At 58.9% G+C, this 13,809-nt stretch overlaps 1 protein-coding gene across 1 annotated transcript in view; it reads left to right on the plus strand.

The window, feature by feature from the left end:
* The window catches only part of GAS7 (growth arrest specific 7), a 206,441-nt gene that overhangs the window by 155,047 nt on the left and 37,585 nt on the right, over positions 1-13,809 (plus strand). Inside the window, exon 4 of the mRNA XM_008153455.3 lies at positions 2,420-2,505. Coding sequence (XP_008151677.2) covers positions 2,420-2,505 — 86 coding nt within the window. The remainder of the gene's footprint in view (positions 1-2,419; positions 2,506-13,809) is intronic.

Below are 13,809 nucleotides of genomic sequence, written 5' to 3' on the forward strand. Positions count from 1 at the left end.
CAGAGAGGGCCAGCGGGTCCTTAGTGCCATCCTGCCTCCGAGCTCAGGAATTCCTGTTGCCCTGTTGCTACCTCTTTCTCGTGCTTTCCTTTGCTTTATTTCCTTGGCTTTTGAATCTTTTCTGAATTTTTAAATCGAATGTTCAGTTCATTTATTTTTATTTGTCCTTGGCTTTGGTAATGAAATAAGGAAGGCTATAGATTTCCCTCCAGATAGAATTCAGGCCTGGTCCCATTTGTTTCCGATATGCTCTTCCTCATTATCTCCTAAATATTGTGAGCTTATTGTTTTAAATTCCTCTTTGCCCTCAGACTATTTAACAGGGCATTTTCTTACATTTCTAAGCTTTTGGGAGTTGGGGGGACGGGAACTTGTATATTTGCTCTTTTGTTATTAGCATCTACTTTTATTACTTTCTGCTCAAAGAGTGTGGCTTGAGTTATTTACGCCTCTTGCAATTTATTGATACTTTATTTGTGGCTTAAATATGCGCAACCTTTTTTTTTTTTTAATGTTCCATGGCTTCTTGGCAGAGATATTATCTTTGTTTGTAGGGTATTATGTTTCATACATCCAGTTCAATCAGCCTTTTAAATTAAGTTACCGAGATTTTCCACATCCGCGCTCTGCCCGCTGGGTCATGGGTGAGAGCGGGTGCTGGGTTCCTGCTGTTGTCTGGTTCCCCAGCATTTGTGTTTTTCCATTTCAGTGCTGTGTTGCCTGATCAGTAAACCTTCCCAAAGGTCATGCCTTCCGTTTCCTTGTATTTAACATCAGTCTAATGCCCTTGGGGCACAGCTTATGCCTATATGAGTAGGTGGTCCTCGCACCACCTCCCCCGACATTCTCTGAAGCTCATGGAATCCTGCCCCCCCTTATCTGGGGACTCCTGAGTTGTGCCAGCAGTTGACCAGCTGCCTGAGGGGAGTGCGCTGCCCACATGGGGTTAATTTATTTCTCCTTGCTTCCTGAGCCACTGCGAGGGGGTGGGGAGCCAGCTCTGGGCCCAGTTTCCCATTGTCCCGGGGTGTCTGTGCCCCCCCCTTCTCCTGCAGTGTCGGACCCACCTTGCAGATGGGGAGTAGCCCCGGGAATCTGCTCAGTGTGGCTCTGTTTCACTGCAAGCCGTGGAGGAGGGAGCACCCCAGCACAGAAAGTTCTCGTGGGGTCGCCTTCACCCCCCTGGCTGGCCTCCCGCCCCGGCCACTGCACATGAGCAGGGGTTCCGACTTTCAGCCATTCTCCGTTTTGCTTCCCGCCACACTGCAGAGCTCTTAACAAACTGGTTCGGACAAGGGTCTGGACAGGGGTCTGTGCGTCCCTCCAGCCCGACCTGCGCAGTCGTTGCTGTGGCAATCCCTCCAAGCCTGGGGCGGGGGACGCAGGCTTCCTTGGCCCCCAGTGATCGTGCAGTCTTGGGGTGCAAGGCGACTAGATTCAGGAGCTAATCCCTCTCTCCACCCCCTCTCTTTTCATGAAGTCCTTTATAACTCACAGGTCCGTTTTGCAGGTATTGTCTCATTCATACCAACAAAGTAGGTTTGGGGACTGCGTAGCATTGTCCCCATTTTATAGCTTCAGAAGCCGAGGCTCACTGAGCAGGAGCCACAGGACTGTGCCCGTGAGAGCAGCGCCACCCGTGGGAACTGGGGTGACATGGGCCGCACAGTGGTGCTGGGGCTGCCAATCCCCGTGATGGGGGTATTTATGCGACAGAAACTGGTAAATGCTGGGAATGAGCCCCCCCCCCCACCACACACACACATACACACACACATACACACATACACACACATACATACACACACACACATACACACACAAGGGCAGGTCTGTTAGCTCACATTGGGAGCGCGAGTGAATGTCATAGGGGTAGAGTTTTAGAGACTTGAATTTTTGTGTGTGTTGTTGTTGTTTTTTATTTGGGGAAAAGCAACTTAAGAAGGATGTCAAGATCACCTGGCAATTAATTGGCACAGCAGTTGTCATGGAAACCAGTAAACACACTCCTCACATGCACTGTGGCCGCAAGGATGGAAGGGTTCTCAGAGCGAAGTTTGTCAGAGAGCAACTACAGGATGGTGCTGGGGGCCTCCTGACCCCGGAGAGAGAGAGAGAGTGGGCCCTTGCCCAGCACCAGTGACCTCAGCCGATGGCGTTTCCGGAGATGCCCATTGGTTGAGTGTGGCCTCAGCTCTTCCAAGCACATTCCTTCAGAAAGAAACGTGTTCCCCCGCGAGTTCAGTCATTGGGTGCTGGGGGTTAGAGAGATGCTCGCACCCCTTTTCCAGCTCTGTGAATACGGGTGAGGTCCTGAGACGAGCCCTCCCAGCGCCCGGCCCTGAGGCGGGAGAAGGGGCGGCAATGGCAGGAAGTCTGTGGCCAGCACCACATCTGAGCCGTGTTTCTGTCCCCGCAGTGAATGGATACCACGCATCAGGGACCCCAGCACACCCTCCCGAGACTGCCCACATGAGTGTCCGAAAGTCCGCCGCTGATCCCCAGGTAAGGGGTCCTGTTATGGGAGGTAGGGGCAGGTGCTGATGCAGGGCCAGGGAGGTGTCAGTAAGAGGGGTGCATCAGGGGGTGAAGGTGGCTGCACACGGCCCACTTCCGCCCTGAAGAGAAAGTCGTTGGTCCATCTGGTCACCCCAGTCACCACGCTTGGGGGGAGTGGGCAGCCGTGGGCAGTTGGTTCTGGGTGTTCTGGTGGTTTGGTGGTGGGATTGTAACAGTTGCGAGGGCAGTGGTTCTGTCCTGCTGTCTGGGTTCCTGATAGCGAGTGAAGATTTTCCACGACTTTAAGGATTTGGAGAGGGCCGGGCTGTTGTCCTTTTCAACATCCCTTTCCTCCCCCAGACGTCCCCACATGGAATTCTGTAAGATGTTGTAGACACTTACAATCTAGCCCAGAGACAGCACGGGGTGGAAGGAATGGGAGTGTGTTTTAGATTCCCAGGCTGCCTTTGCATTCGTCCTCTCGGTTGTCACGTGTGCGACCGCTCGAGGGCGGTGGCAGCACGGTTCCCATGTCACAGGGAGGTCACAGATGGCTGAGTGACACCTGCGAGTGGCCATGGTCACTAGTGGTCAGACCGGACCTCGGTGCCAAGCCCCCTGGCTCCCGGTCGCATGAGGCTGCGTTGAAGGAACTGGGGACTTGTCTTATTTATCTGGTCTGTTCAGAAATTATCTAGATGTCCTCGACGAAGCCTCCAAGCTCATCCGCCCTTTCCAGGAATTATAGTGCCAGGCCCTGAGGGTGGTGGTGATAATGATGATGATGATGACAACAGCTGCTTGTTATCAACAAGAGTGGGTAGTACCTGCCAATCATGGAAAGAAAGATGGGGGTTGGGGGGGGGGTAACTGCGGCCAGCTAAGATGTGGCATTTAGCTTTAATGCAGGCAAGAGTGCTCATTTCCAGAAACGTAACTCAATTGTTGTCCTAGGAGGTGGAGTGCTGGGCTCAGGTTCAGTTCAGTGAAAACTCCGGGAATGAATCTGGGCATTCCCATGGACCCAGGCTTCTTATATTAGGACTAGAGGCCCAGTGCACGAATTCATACACAGGTGGGGTCTGGCCAGCCCAGCCCCAATTGGGGCCAGATCAGGGCCAGGCCAGCTGAGGGGAGGGGCCACGGGTGATTGGCTGGTGGGCCCTGCCCCCTATCAGGGTGGTGGGGGCTGATCAGGGGTAAGGCCAGCCGTGGGGAGGGGCTATGGGTGGTGGGCCAGCCGGCCCCGCCCCAAATCAGTGTGGGGGGGCCCAATCAGGGGTGGAGCTGACTGGGGGGAGGGGCTGCAGAGCAATCAGGGTGGTGGGGGCCCATCAGGAGCAGGGCCAGCCATGGGGAGGGGCTGTAGGTAGTTGGCTGGCCAGCCCTGCCCCTGATCGGGGTGGGGGGCCAATCTGGGGTGTGGCCGGGTCGGGGGGAGGGGCTCCAGGAGATTGGCCGGCCTGCCTGCCCCCTATTGGGGGGGCGATCCAGGGCAGGGCCAGCTGGGGGGAGGGACTGCAGGTGGATCAGGGTGGTGGGGGCCCATAAGGAGCGGGGCCAGCCAGGGGGAGGGGCTGCAGGAAGTTGGCCGGCTGGCCCCGCCCCCTGATCAGCCAGTTTGCTGGCCACAGTGGGCATCATAGCGACCGGTCATTCTGGTCGTCACGGCGTTCCGGTCGCTGGCTTTTTATATATATAGACTAGAGGCTGGTGCACAAATTTGTGCACCAATGGGGTCCCTCAGCCTGGCCTGCGGGATTGGGCCAAAACTGGCTCTCTGACATCTCCCGAGGGGTCCTGGATTGCAAGAGGGCGCAGGCCAGGCTGAGGAACCCCACTGGTGCACAATCAGGGCCAGGGAGGGCCAGGGAGGTTGGCCAGCCGGGGAGGGACCGTGGGATGGCTCCAGGGCATCTCTAGCCTGTCTCGCTCAGTCCCGATCAGCCAGACCCCAGCAGCAAGCTAACCTACTGGTCAAAGCATCTGCTCCCTGGTGGTCAGTGCACGTCATAGTGACTGATCAACTGGTCAACTGTCTGCCCCTTGGTGGTCAGTGCATGTCATAGCGAGTGGTTGAGCGACCTTAGCATATCATTAGCATATTACGCTTTGATTGGTTGAACAGATGACTGGATGACTGGACACTTAGCATATTAGGCTTTTGTTATATAGGATGGACTCAAGAAATACCTGAGCTTGTTGTTAGAATGCATATTATGGCTCAGGAGGTCCAGGAAGGGGGCTGAGGTTCTGCATTTTCAGCCGGTACCTAGATGCTACTGCGGGTCGGGACACACCTCGGGCAGCGAGGATCTAGGCACCGGCGATGGTGCACACGCACGTGTGTGTGTCCCCCCACTCCCCTGCTCATGGCACACGTCATGTTGCTTCCTGCTGAGCCCCAGGCAGCCTTCCTCGAGCAGCCTCTGTCTGTCTGTTTGAAATGAAGCTCATTTACCACCTGCCTGAGGCGTGTGTTCTGGAGACGGCAGCCTAAATCCTGCTGGGGCTTCTCAGCTGCTGGAAAAGCTGGGGCTTCCCTGGGCATCTTCAGGAAGAACATTGGAAACAAGCCCCATCATTCTTCCCTCCCTCCTAGGACATGGCTCTCTCACCCCGAAATACAGAGTGGTTGCTCAGCCACTTAACACAAAATGCGTCCTGATGACAGCCTTCTCAGAAGCCGTCTGGCTGCGTGAGCGTCAGGCCTCTGACCCAGGAGCCTCCCTTTCCGCGTCTGCTGTTGGGATGGACTCAGGGTTCTGGTTGATGTGCGGGCGTTCAGTCCAGCAGTATGCACAGCACTGCAACGTTGGGCCCTATCACCGTCCAGCTCCAGGGCCCAGGAGGGAGGGATTGTGGCACCAGGCATCCCGCCTGCCAGTGCCGTCCTGCCGTCGGTAAAGCACATTCTACCGAAGGAAACAATGACTTAGGAAAATGCTGGGAACGTAATATTGAGTGGGGAAAGCAGAGCACAAACTGCATGTACAGCCGGTCTCGTTCGGGGAGGAAATCTGTGTGTGAGAGAGAAATGACTGGAGGAAAAACAAACCAGACATAGATCGCGGTTCGACTGCCTCTGAGACTGTGGATCTCAAAGGGGGACGTTTGGCAATGTTTGGGAACATTGTGGTTGTCACAGCTGGGGCGGCGGTGCTGCTGGCTTCTAGTTAGGAGGGGTCAGTGGTATTACTGACCATCCCGCAGTGCACGGACAGTCCTCGTCACGAAAAGATGATTCCGGTTTGAAAGGATGAATGGCGCTGAGGTGGGGAAGCCTTGGTCTTTGTGATTTTTATTTCCTTTATACTTTCCATTATTTTTCAAATTTCCTGAAATGAACACATTTTACTTTTATGGGAGGCAGATAGAATGAGCATTATTTTTTTAAGAAGAGGTTAGGGTACCGGTGTTGGGGATGCAGGGAAGGTGAGTCCCGGGGACCCAGCCTGGGCAGGCTGCGTCTGTTCAGACACGTGGCGTAGCGTGTGTTCTTCGGGATGGTGACGTTGACAGTGGAAGTATCAGCCAGGTGACGAGGAGAAGTCACGCAGTGCATGGAGGGGGCAAGCACGCATCTGTGCCCAGGTTCCCAGGCTGTGAGACAGCATTGTCCCCTGAGTCTGGGAAAGGCTTCGTGAGCTGCGGGCTGGCGTCCCCGTGGATACAGGGGGCTAGAGGCCAGGCCTGGGAATAGGACACGAAGGCTTGGCGTTGACAGAGGGTGCTACCGAGTACATCCAGCTCTCCTCAGCCTGCATGGTAGTGACTCCCCACTCCAGGCTGTCAGTTATCATTAATAACAGTTACGACTTAATATTTGATGAATGAATGGGCAAGTGAACACGTGGCTGTTTGCAATGCAGGGTGGGGGTGCACCAAGTAGCTTGTTCAAGCCCCCTGCCCCCCCCCCCACACTTGTGTTCTTTTTCTGCTATTTGGTAGCTGCCTCTCTTCAAACAAGCTCATCAGGAAGATTAGAATGTTGGGGGGGGCGGGGCGGGAGGGGCAGACCCAGTCTTCATGGAAACCAGCAGTGTGTCCCCACTCTGCCCTGTTGTGGGCAGGACTGGTGGCTGGGTATCTAGCTGCCCCAGGATGCCTGCCTCTCCTCCCAGCCCTGGGAGACCTTCATGGCTGGGCACGGGTGGTGGTGATCGGGCGCCACCCAGTGGAAGTTTTCAGGTCTGCAGCCCTGGGCAGGCTGCCTGGGTACTGGGTACTGGGGCCCAGCTGATTGCACAGGCCAAGTATCCAAGGCCGATAGTCTTGCTGGCCTTTGTAGAGCACATCCTAGCCTGTCCCCTGCCTGCCTGGCTACCTGGGGCTGTGGTGGTGGGACCCTGTCAGACCCCTTAGCAGGTATGAGGAGGGCAAGGGATCTGCCCCCAGTGCCCAGGCCTTTTCTGACCCCGCTTTGCATGGTTCTGGCTTTCCTGGAACCTGCCCTCAGGAAGGCACAGGCGAGGAGAAAGGGGATGGACTAAAGGACCTACTGGAGAATAGTGTCTGGGGTAGAAAAGAGGTGAAATACTGAGCGTTCATTTGCTTACTCCTGCCCCCCTCAGTGACACTTGTTCCATTGCGCACACCCTTCTTTGCCAGGCAGCGGGTCACGGCAGGAGTAGCCCCCGCCCTGAGGCAGGGTCACAGCTGGGGCTGGAGGAAGACGGAGAGAAGTGATGGTTTCACTTCACAGTGATGGAGCTGGGGGGAGTGGGTGCCACGGGGCCTGGCGGGTGGTGGTGGGTCATAGTGGGAATGTCAGGGAAAGAAAGACTCCTTCAGAAAAGGCTCTTAAGCTAAGACGAAAGATGAGCAAGCAGGTGGGGAAACAGCAGTCCAGGTGAAGGGAACAGCACGTGTGAAGGGAACAGGACCTGTGGGGGCCTGGAGGCAGAATTTGGGAGGACCCATAGAGGCCGTGGGCTGCGGTTCACTAACTAGCAGGTGTGGGGGAGGAGCGGCGGGGGGGGGGAGGGGAGGCTGGAGCACCTGACCAGGCCTGTGGTGAGGAGCTTGGATTTGGTCCTAATCCTGCTGGGAGCCATTGAGAGGCTTCCTACTGGGTCCTACCTCCGAGGGGTGGGACCCAGACTATTCACAGGACAAGGAGACAGGGCAAGGAGGCACGCAGGGGGCAGGGGGGGTGTCTTATGAGTCAGTTGTGAGGGACCCCTCCATCCCCCGCTGCAGTGTACCCACCACTGTCGTCAGTCGGTCCTCACGGCACAGTGACAGCTAGCGGCTCAGGCGAGGTTGGGAAACCCACCTGGGGAGGGCTGTTAAAAAGGGAAGGAGAAAAACTTTCCAGAATCATAGGCAAAGGAAACTAAAGAGCAAAAAAACGCACTTTGTTACGGACATTTGCCAACATTTATAGAAGCAGAAGGATTGCTACAAGAAAGGGCCACAGGCCAGCCATTCACCTTCGACAGTTATTCAGCCAATCATGTTTCACTTATTTTCCCAGGCCTTCCCCCTGGCCCCACGGGGGTTATTGTAAAGCAAATTCCTGACATATTGTTTTAACTGTAAATGTTCTGTAATGTGTCCAAAGGGGAAGACATAGCCACAATACCAATAACACACTTAGGGGCACACTAATTCAGTCATGTCATCTGATGCATATAATCCACATTCAGATTCACCATTGTCCTCAAAATGACTTTTATCCCTGCTTTTCTCCGCAATCTAGGCTCCATTCAGGTCTCACGCCTGGATATGTTGGTTGCTCTAGCTCTTTAGTTTCTCTTTCTAAGACATCTTTATTGAGATATAATTTACATATCACATAATTCACCCATTTTAAGTGTACAACGCACTGGGTTTTAGTGTGCAATAGTCACAAAGTTGCACCATCATCATCATGATGAATTTTAGAATATTTCCTCACCCCAAAAAGAATCCCCCCTAAGCCTTAGGCAACCACTCTGCTACTTCCTGTCTCCCCAGGTTTGCCTGGAATCATACCATATGGTCTTCTATGCCTGGCTGCTTTCATAGTGTTTCACGGCCCATTAATGTTGTAGCATGTGTCAGCCCTTCGTTCTTTTTTTTATAGCCCAATCGTCTTCCATTGCATGGAGGGACTGTTCTGTAAATTATCACTTCAGTCTCTCTTATACGTCCCACACGTTTGTTCTTTCGTCTTTCCTCACGTTGCCTTTTTGGGGAAGGGGTCCAAGTCGGTTGTCTCGCAGAAGGACCTGCATTCTTGGTCTAATTGTTTTCTTATGCTTCGGCGCGGGCTCGGCCGCGTGGCCAAGAATGCCACCTGGGGCGTGCTGCGTGCTCCTCACCGTGTACGTCTGGAGCGCACACTCCCAGGCCACACCCGCGGGGGTGCTGAGTGTGAGCGCTCGCTTTAGCGTGGCGATGACCATGCTTCTCCTTCCAGGGGCCCCTTCTACTTGGTAACCTGTCGCCGTCTGCGGGGTGCTGGGCTGAGACTGTGTGGGTCTCCCGGTCCCTGACGGCAGTCACCGAGTGCTTTGGGCGTCCCCTGTTTTGACATCGGGGTTTGCAAATTGGCGATTTGCTCATTCTTGATACATTTTTCTGTGAAGACTGCTGCCCTCCCCTCACCCACCACCACTTTTGGGGTTCATCATTTGTGGTCGTTGTTCCTATTCATGTTCAGATTGTCCCAAATCTGGCTTGCTGAGCCCCTGTGAGCTGACTTCCATGTCCTTTGTTGTAGCACATCATTTTCTGAATAAGGTGTCCCCGGTTGGCCCAGACCTTTGGAATCGGCCACTTCCCAAGGAGCCCGAGTTCCTTTAGTGGGAATAGCATTTAGAAACCAGCCCCTCGCTAATAGGGGTTCTCACTGTGACTTCTGGGCCCTTTCAGGGGGGTGCTGCAGGGACTGTGTGTGTGTGTGTGTGTGTGTGTATTTTACATGTATATGTATATGATGCATGTATATGACATGTTTCTATGTATACGTATATGACATTGGAACAATCAGCCGCAAACGCAGAGCCAGAGACCACCCCAGAGAGCCCGAGACCCCGCTCAGCACTGGCTGAGATGCACAGCTCAGGACAGAGATGGGAAGGTGCTGACGCCCACACTTAGAGCGCCACCCCCCGTGCCAGTACTTGCCCTCCCGTCCTGGCCCACGTCATGGGAGGACGTGACCTCTGTGTCCAGCCTCAGTCCACAGAGCCTTGGACACAGTGATTCCAAGGCTCTGTTGGACACGACGATGGAGATCTTTCCTGACCCCTGCAGACACCTGGAAAACAAGAGATGGCCCCCAGACTCAGGGGGAGAGACGGCGGGAGACAGAAACGTTAGTCAGGCTTGGCTTCCGATGTCCTCTACTTACTTGCCTTGGGGCCTCGGACAAGTAGTTGGTTTCTGCCAGCCTCCGTTTCACCATTTATAAAGCGCAGGTGATGCCTTGAACTTGCTGGTGTCCCATGCTTAGCCTGGTGCCCGCTTTGTAAGCAAGCCCGGGTGGCAGAGCTTCCTCCCTCGTCCTCTCCTCATCGCCATCCCATCAGCATCGAGACCGACTGCAGGCTGTGCCGGGGCTGCCAGCGCCTGCTCTGCTGCCCTCCTGGTGGCTGGAGTGAGAGCGCGGAGTGCCCACGACAGAGACCCTGCAAGCTGCAGGGCGCGTCCCAGAGACCCCTCCCGCCTTCTCCCTCGGGGACAGTTCACCCTGAACAATGCGGAGGGGGGTGGGGGCGGGGGAGGGTCCGGGTGCTGAATCTCTGCACAGTCGAAAATTCACATGTAACTGTGGACTCCCCACAGACTTAACTACAGCCGCTCGGTGTCCGCGGGGATTGGATCCAGGAGCCCAGTGGTTACCAGAATCCTCGCATATGCAAGTCCCTTCTGTGAAGGGGCGCAAAGCCGTGGCCGCAGGTGCACACAGCTCACCCGCATTTGTATTGTGGGCTCCCAGCCACAGAGGAGAAATACTGCTTGATCTGAGGACGTGAGGCCTGGGATAAGGAGGGCAGACCGTATATTTACTGAAAAACAGCATCTATGTACAGGCGGACCCGTGCAGGCAAATCCGTGTTGGTCAAGGGTCGGCTGTGTTTGCCTGGCCCGTGCCTCGCCTGAATGAGCCCTCGAGAGGGCCCTGCACCTGTCTCCTCTCCTTGGAGAATGGCACCTGGGTGCCCGCCATGCCTTCCTCCTGGGCAGCCCCATTTGGGCACGTGCCCGGGGGCAGAACTGATAACTTGGGAGGGTCAGGGTGGGTGAGCTGGATGAGTGGAGGCATTAAAAACATGGGCAGAAGCTGATTGGTCCCCAGCACGCTGTTGCCCCAGGTCCTGGGAGGGCTGCTGGAGGAGCTGCCAGAAGTGGGGCGCCTGAACATAGAAGTGGAGGGACAGAACGTAGACCAGGGAGGCGCTAGCCCACCCGGGCCTGCGGGCCGGGAGCCCTGGGAGCCCACCCGGGCCTGCGGGTCCCGAGCCCTGGGAGCCCACCCGGGCCTGCGGGCCGGGAGCCCTGGGAGCCCACCCAGGCCTGCGGGTCGGGAGCCCTGGGAGCCCACCCGGGCCTGCGGGTCGGGAGCCCTGGGAGCCCTGGGAGCCCACCCGGGCCTGCGGGTCGGGAGCCCTGGGAGCCCACCCGGGCCTGCGGGCCGGGAGCCCTGGGAGCCCCCCCAGGCCTGCGGGTCGGGAGCCCTGGGAGCCCACCCGGGCCTGCGGGCCGGGAGCCCTGGGAGCCCACCCGGGCCTGCGGGCCGGGAGCCCTGGGAGCCCTGGGAGCCCACCCGGGCCTGCGGGTCGGAGCCCTGGGAGCCCACCCGGGCCTGCGGGTCGGGAGCCCTGGGAGCCCACCCGGGCCTGCGGGTCAGGAGCCCTGGGAGCCCACCCGGGCCTGCGGGCCGGGAGCCCTGGGAGCCCACCCGGGCCTGCGGGTCCCCGAGCCCTGGGAGCCCACCCGGGCCTGCGGGTCGGGAGCCCTGGGAGCCCACCCAGGCCTGCGGGTCGGGAGCCCTGGGAGCCCACCCGGGCCTGCGGGTCCCGAGCCCTGGGAGCCCACCCGGGCCTGCGGGTCCCGAGCCCTGGGAGCCCACCCGGGCCTGCGGGTCCCGAGCCCTGGGAGCCCACCCGGGCCTGCGGGTCCCGAGCCCTGGGAGCCCACCCGGGCCTGTGGGCCGGGAGCCCTGGGAGCCCACCCGGGCCTGCGGGTCGGGAGCCCTGGGAGCCCACCCGGGCCTGCGGGCCCGGAGCCCTGGGAGCCCTGGGAGCCCACCCGGGCCTGCGGGTCCCGAGCCCTGGGAGCCCTGGGAGCCCACCCGGGCCTGCGGGTCCCGAGCCCTGGGAGCCCACCCGGGCCTGCGGGTCGGGAGCCCTGGGAGCCCATCCGGGCCTGCGGGTCGGGAGCCCTGGGAGCCCACCCGGGCCTGCGGGTCGGGAGCCCTGGGAGCCCATCCGGGCCTGCGGGTCCCGAGCCCTGGGAGCCCATCCGGGCCTGCGGGCCGGGAGCCCTGGGAGCCCACCCAGGCCTGCGGGCCGGGAGCCCTGGGAGCCCACCCGGGCCTGCGGGCCGGGAGCCCTGGGAGCCCATCCGGGCCTGCGGGTCAGGAGCCCTGGGAGCCCACCCGGGCCTGCGGGTCAGGAGCCCTGGGAGCCCACCCGGGCCTGTGGGCCGGGAGCCCTGGGAGCCCACCCGGGCCTGCGGGTCCCGAGCCCTGGGAGCCCATCCGGGCCTGCGGGTCCCGAGCCCTGGGAGCCCATCCGGGCCTGCGGGTCCCGAGCCCTGGGAGCCCACCCGGGCCTGCGGGTCCTGAGCCCTGGGAGCCCACCCGGGCCTGCGGGCCGGGAGCCCTGGGAGCCCTGGGAGCCCACCCGGGCCTGCGGGTCGGGAGCCCTGGGAGCCCACCCGGGCCTGCGGGTCCGGAGCCCTGGGAGCCCACCCGGGCCTGCGGGCCCGGAGCCCTGGGAGCCCACCCGGGCCTGCGGGCCGGGAGCCCTGGGAGACAGGCTAGGGCTCGAATTGGGGCACATCCTCAGTTAACTCTGATGCACCCGAAGCCTGAGGACCGTCGTAACAAATGGTGAAGCTGAGGCTCAGAGAAGTCACAGGACTGGCAGGACGTGAAGGCGAGTGAGTTCCTTTTCTCGTCTGTGAGAGGGATGATCCGTGAGGCCCTTTTTATCTGGACCGTCTTAGTGGATTGACTTTATTAGCTGACTTGAGTTACCAGCCAGAGTAGGTCTGGGAGGGAGGGAGGGAGGAGCTGAGGAGACCGTCGGCAGGGACGAGGCAGCTCCCTGTGTTGCCGGGTTAGCAGAGAAGTCCCTGAGGGGGGCTGGACCCTCTCCGTCCCCCCAGAAGTCATTTCCGCCCCGGGGGTGGGGGTCTGTCGTCCCCTGCAGAAGTCATTCCTGCGCCCTCTTGCTGGAGAAGCCCCTCCAGGTCCTCTGTGGGACTTGATCTGTGAAATCTGACAGCCACTTCCTCACGCTCCACTAGAGAAAGGATAGGGACTCTCACACGACAGCCACACGCGTGCCTCAGGGGTGAGCCTGTGCCAGGACGGGCATGGCTCGGGACGGGAGTGGGCGCCACCTTCCTGCCTGGAGACCCTCCCGACCCTGATGTCACTGCCGCGAGTGCGACAGCGAGACCCAGAGCTGCCCCTCCCGGTAGGTTCCTCGGCTCTTGCCGCCAGCGTGGCGTTTTCATGTTCCGACCTGAACCGTCCTCGGCGGGCGCTGCCGAGGACCGTGGGCTCGGAGGCACTGGGATAGTGTTTTTGTTGCCGGCAGCGGGAAGACAGAACAGGCAATTCAAAGCCTGAATGAAGGCTGACCTGCGGCTTTCAGCTGAGATCCGGGCTGCCCGGGGCTGGAGAGCGGCAGGGAGGTGGCTGAGCCCAGGGCACGTGGCACGGATGGATATAGGGCTTCACGTGTCGGACCCAGGTTCAGATGAAGCTGTTGCTCTGCATCCTGGGTGCCAGTGCCGGAGGTGGTGGCCTGCAGCCTGCAGCCTGCCTTCTGCCTTAACCCTCTGCTCCCCAGTGGCTTCTGCAGGTGCAGGCAGCAAGCGCACACGGAGCCGCTCACCAGCAGAGGGCAGCTGAGGGTTAACTCCCAAATCGCAGAGGAGAAGAGGAGGCCGCCTGGTTTGGAGCGGTTCCCCCAGCACTCCAGCCTCCTGGGCACAGGAGACAGGAGCAGAGTGGGGTCAGGGGTGCTCCCGCCTGCCTCTCCCAGACTATGGTGACCTAGGGTTAGTGGCAGGTTGAACATCCCGAACTTCCCAGCACGCGGCTTGTCACCACCCCACCGCCGTCAGGGGGCCCGAGTGAGA

This window comes from Eptesicus fuscus, chromosome 20 (genome assembly GCF_027574615.1).
Source record: "Eptesicus fuscus isolate TK198812 chromosome 20, DD_ASM_mEF_20220401, whole genome shotgun sequence".
Lineage (NCBI taxonomy): Eukaryota > Metazoa > Chordata > Mammalia > Chiroptera > Vespertilionidae > Eptesicus > Eptesicus fuscus.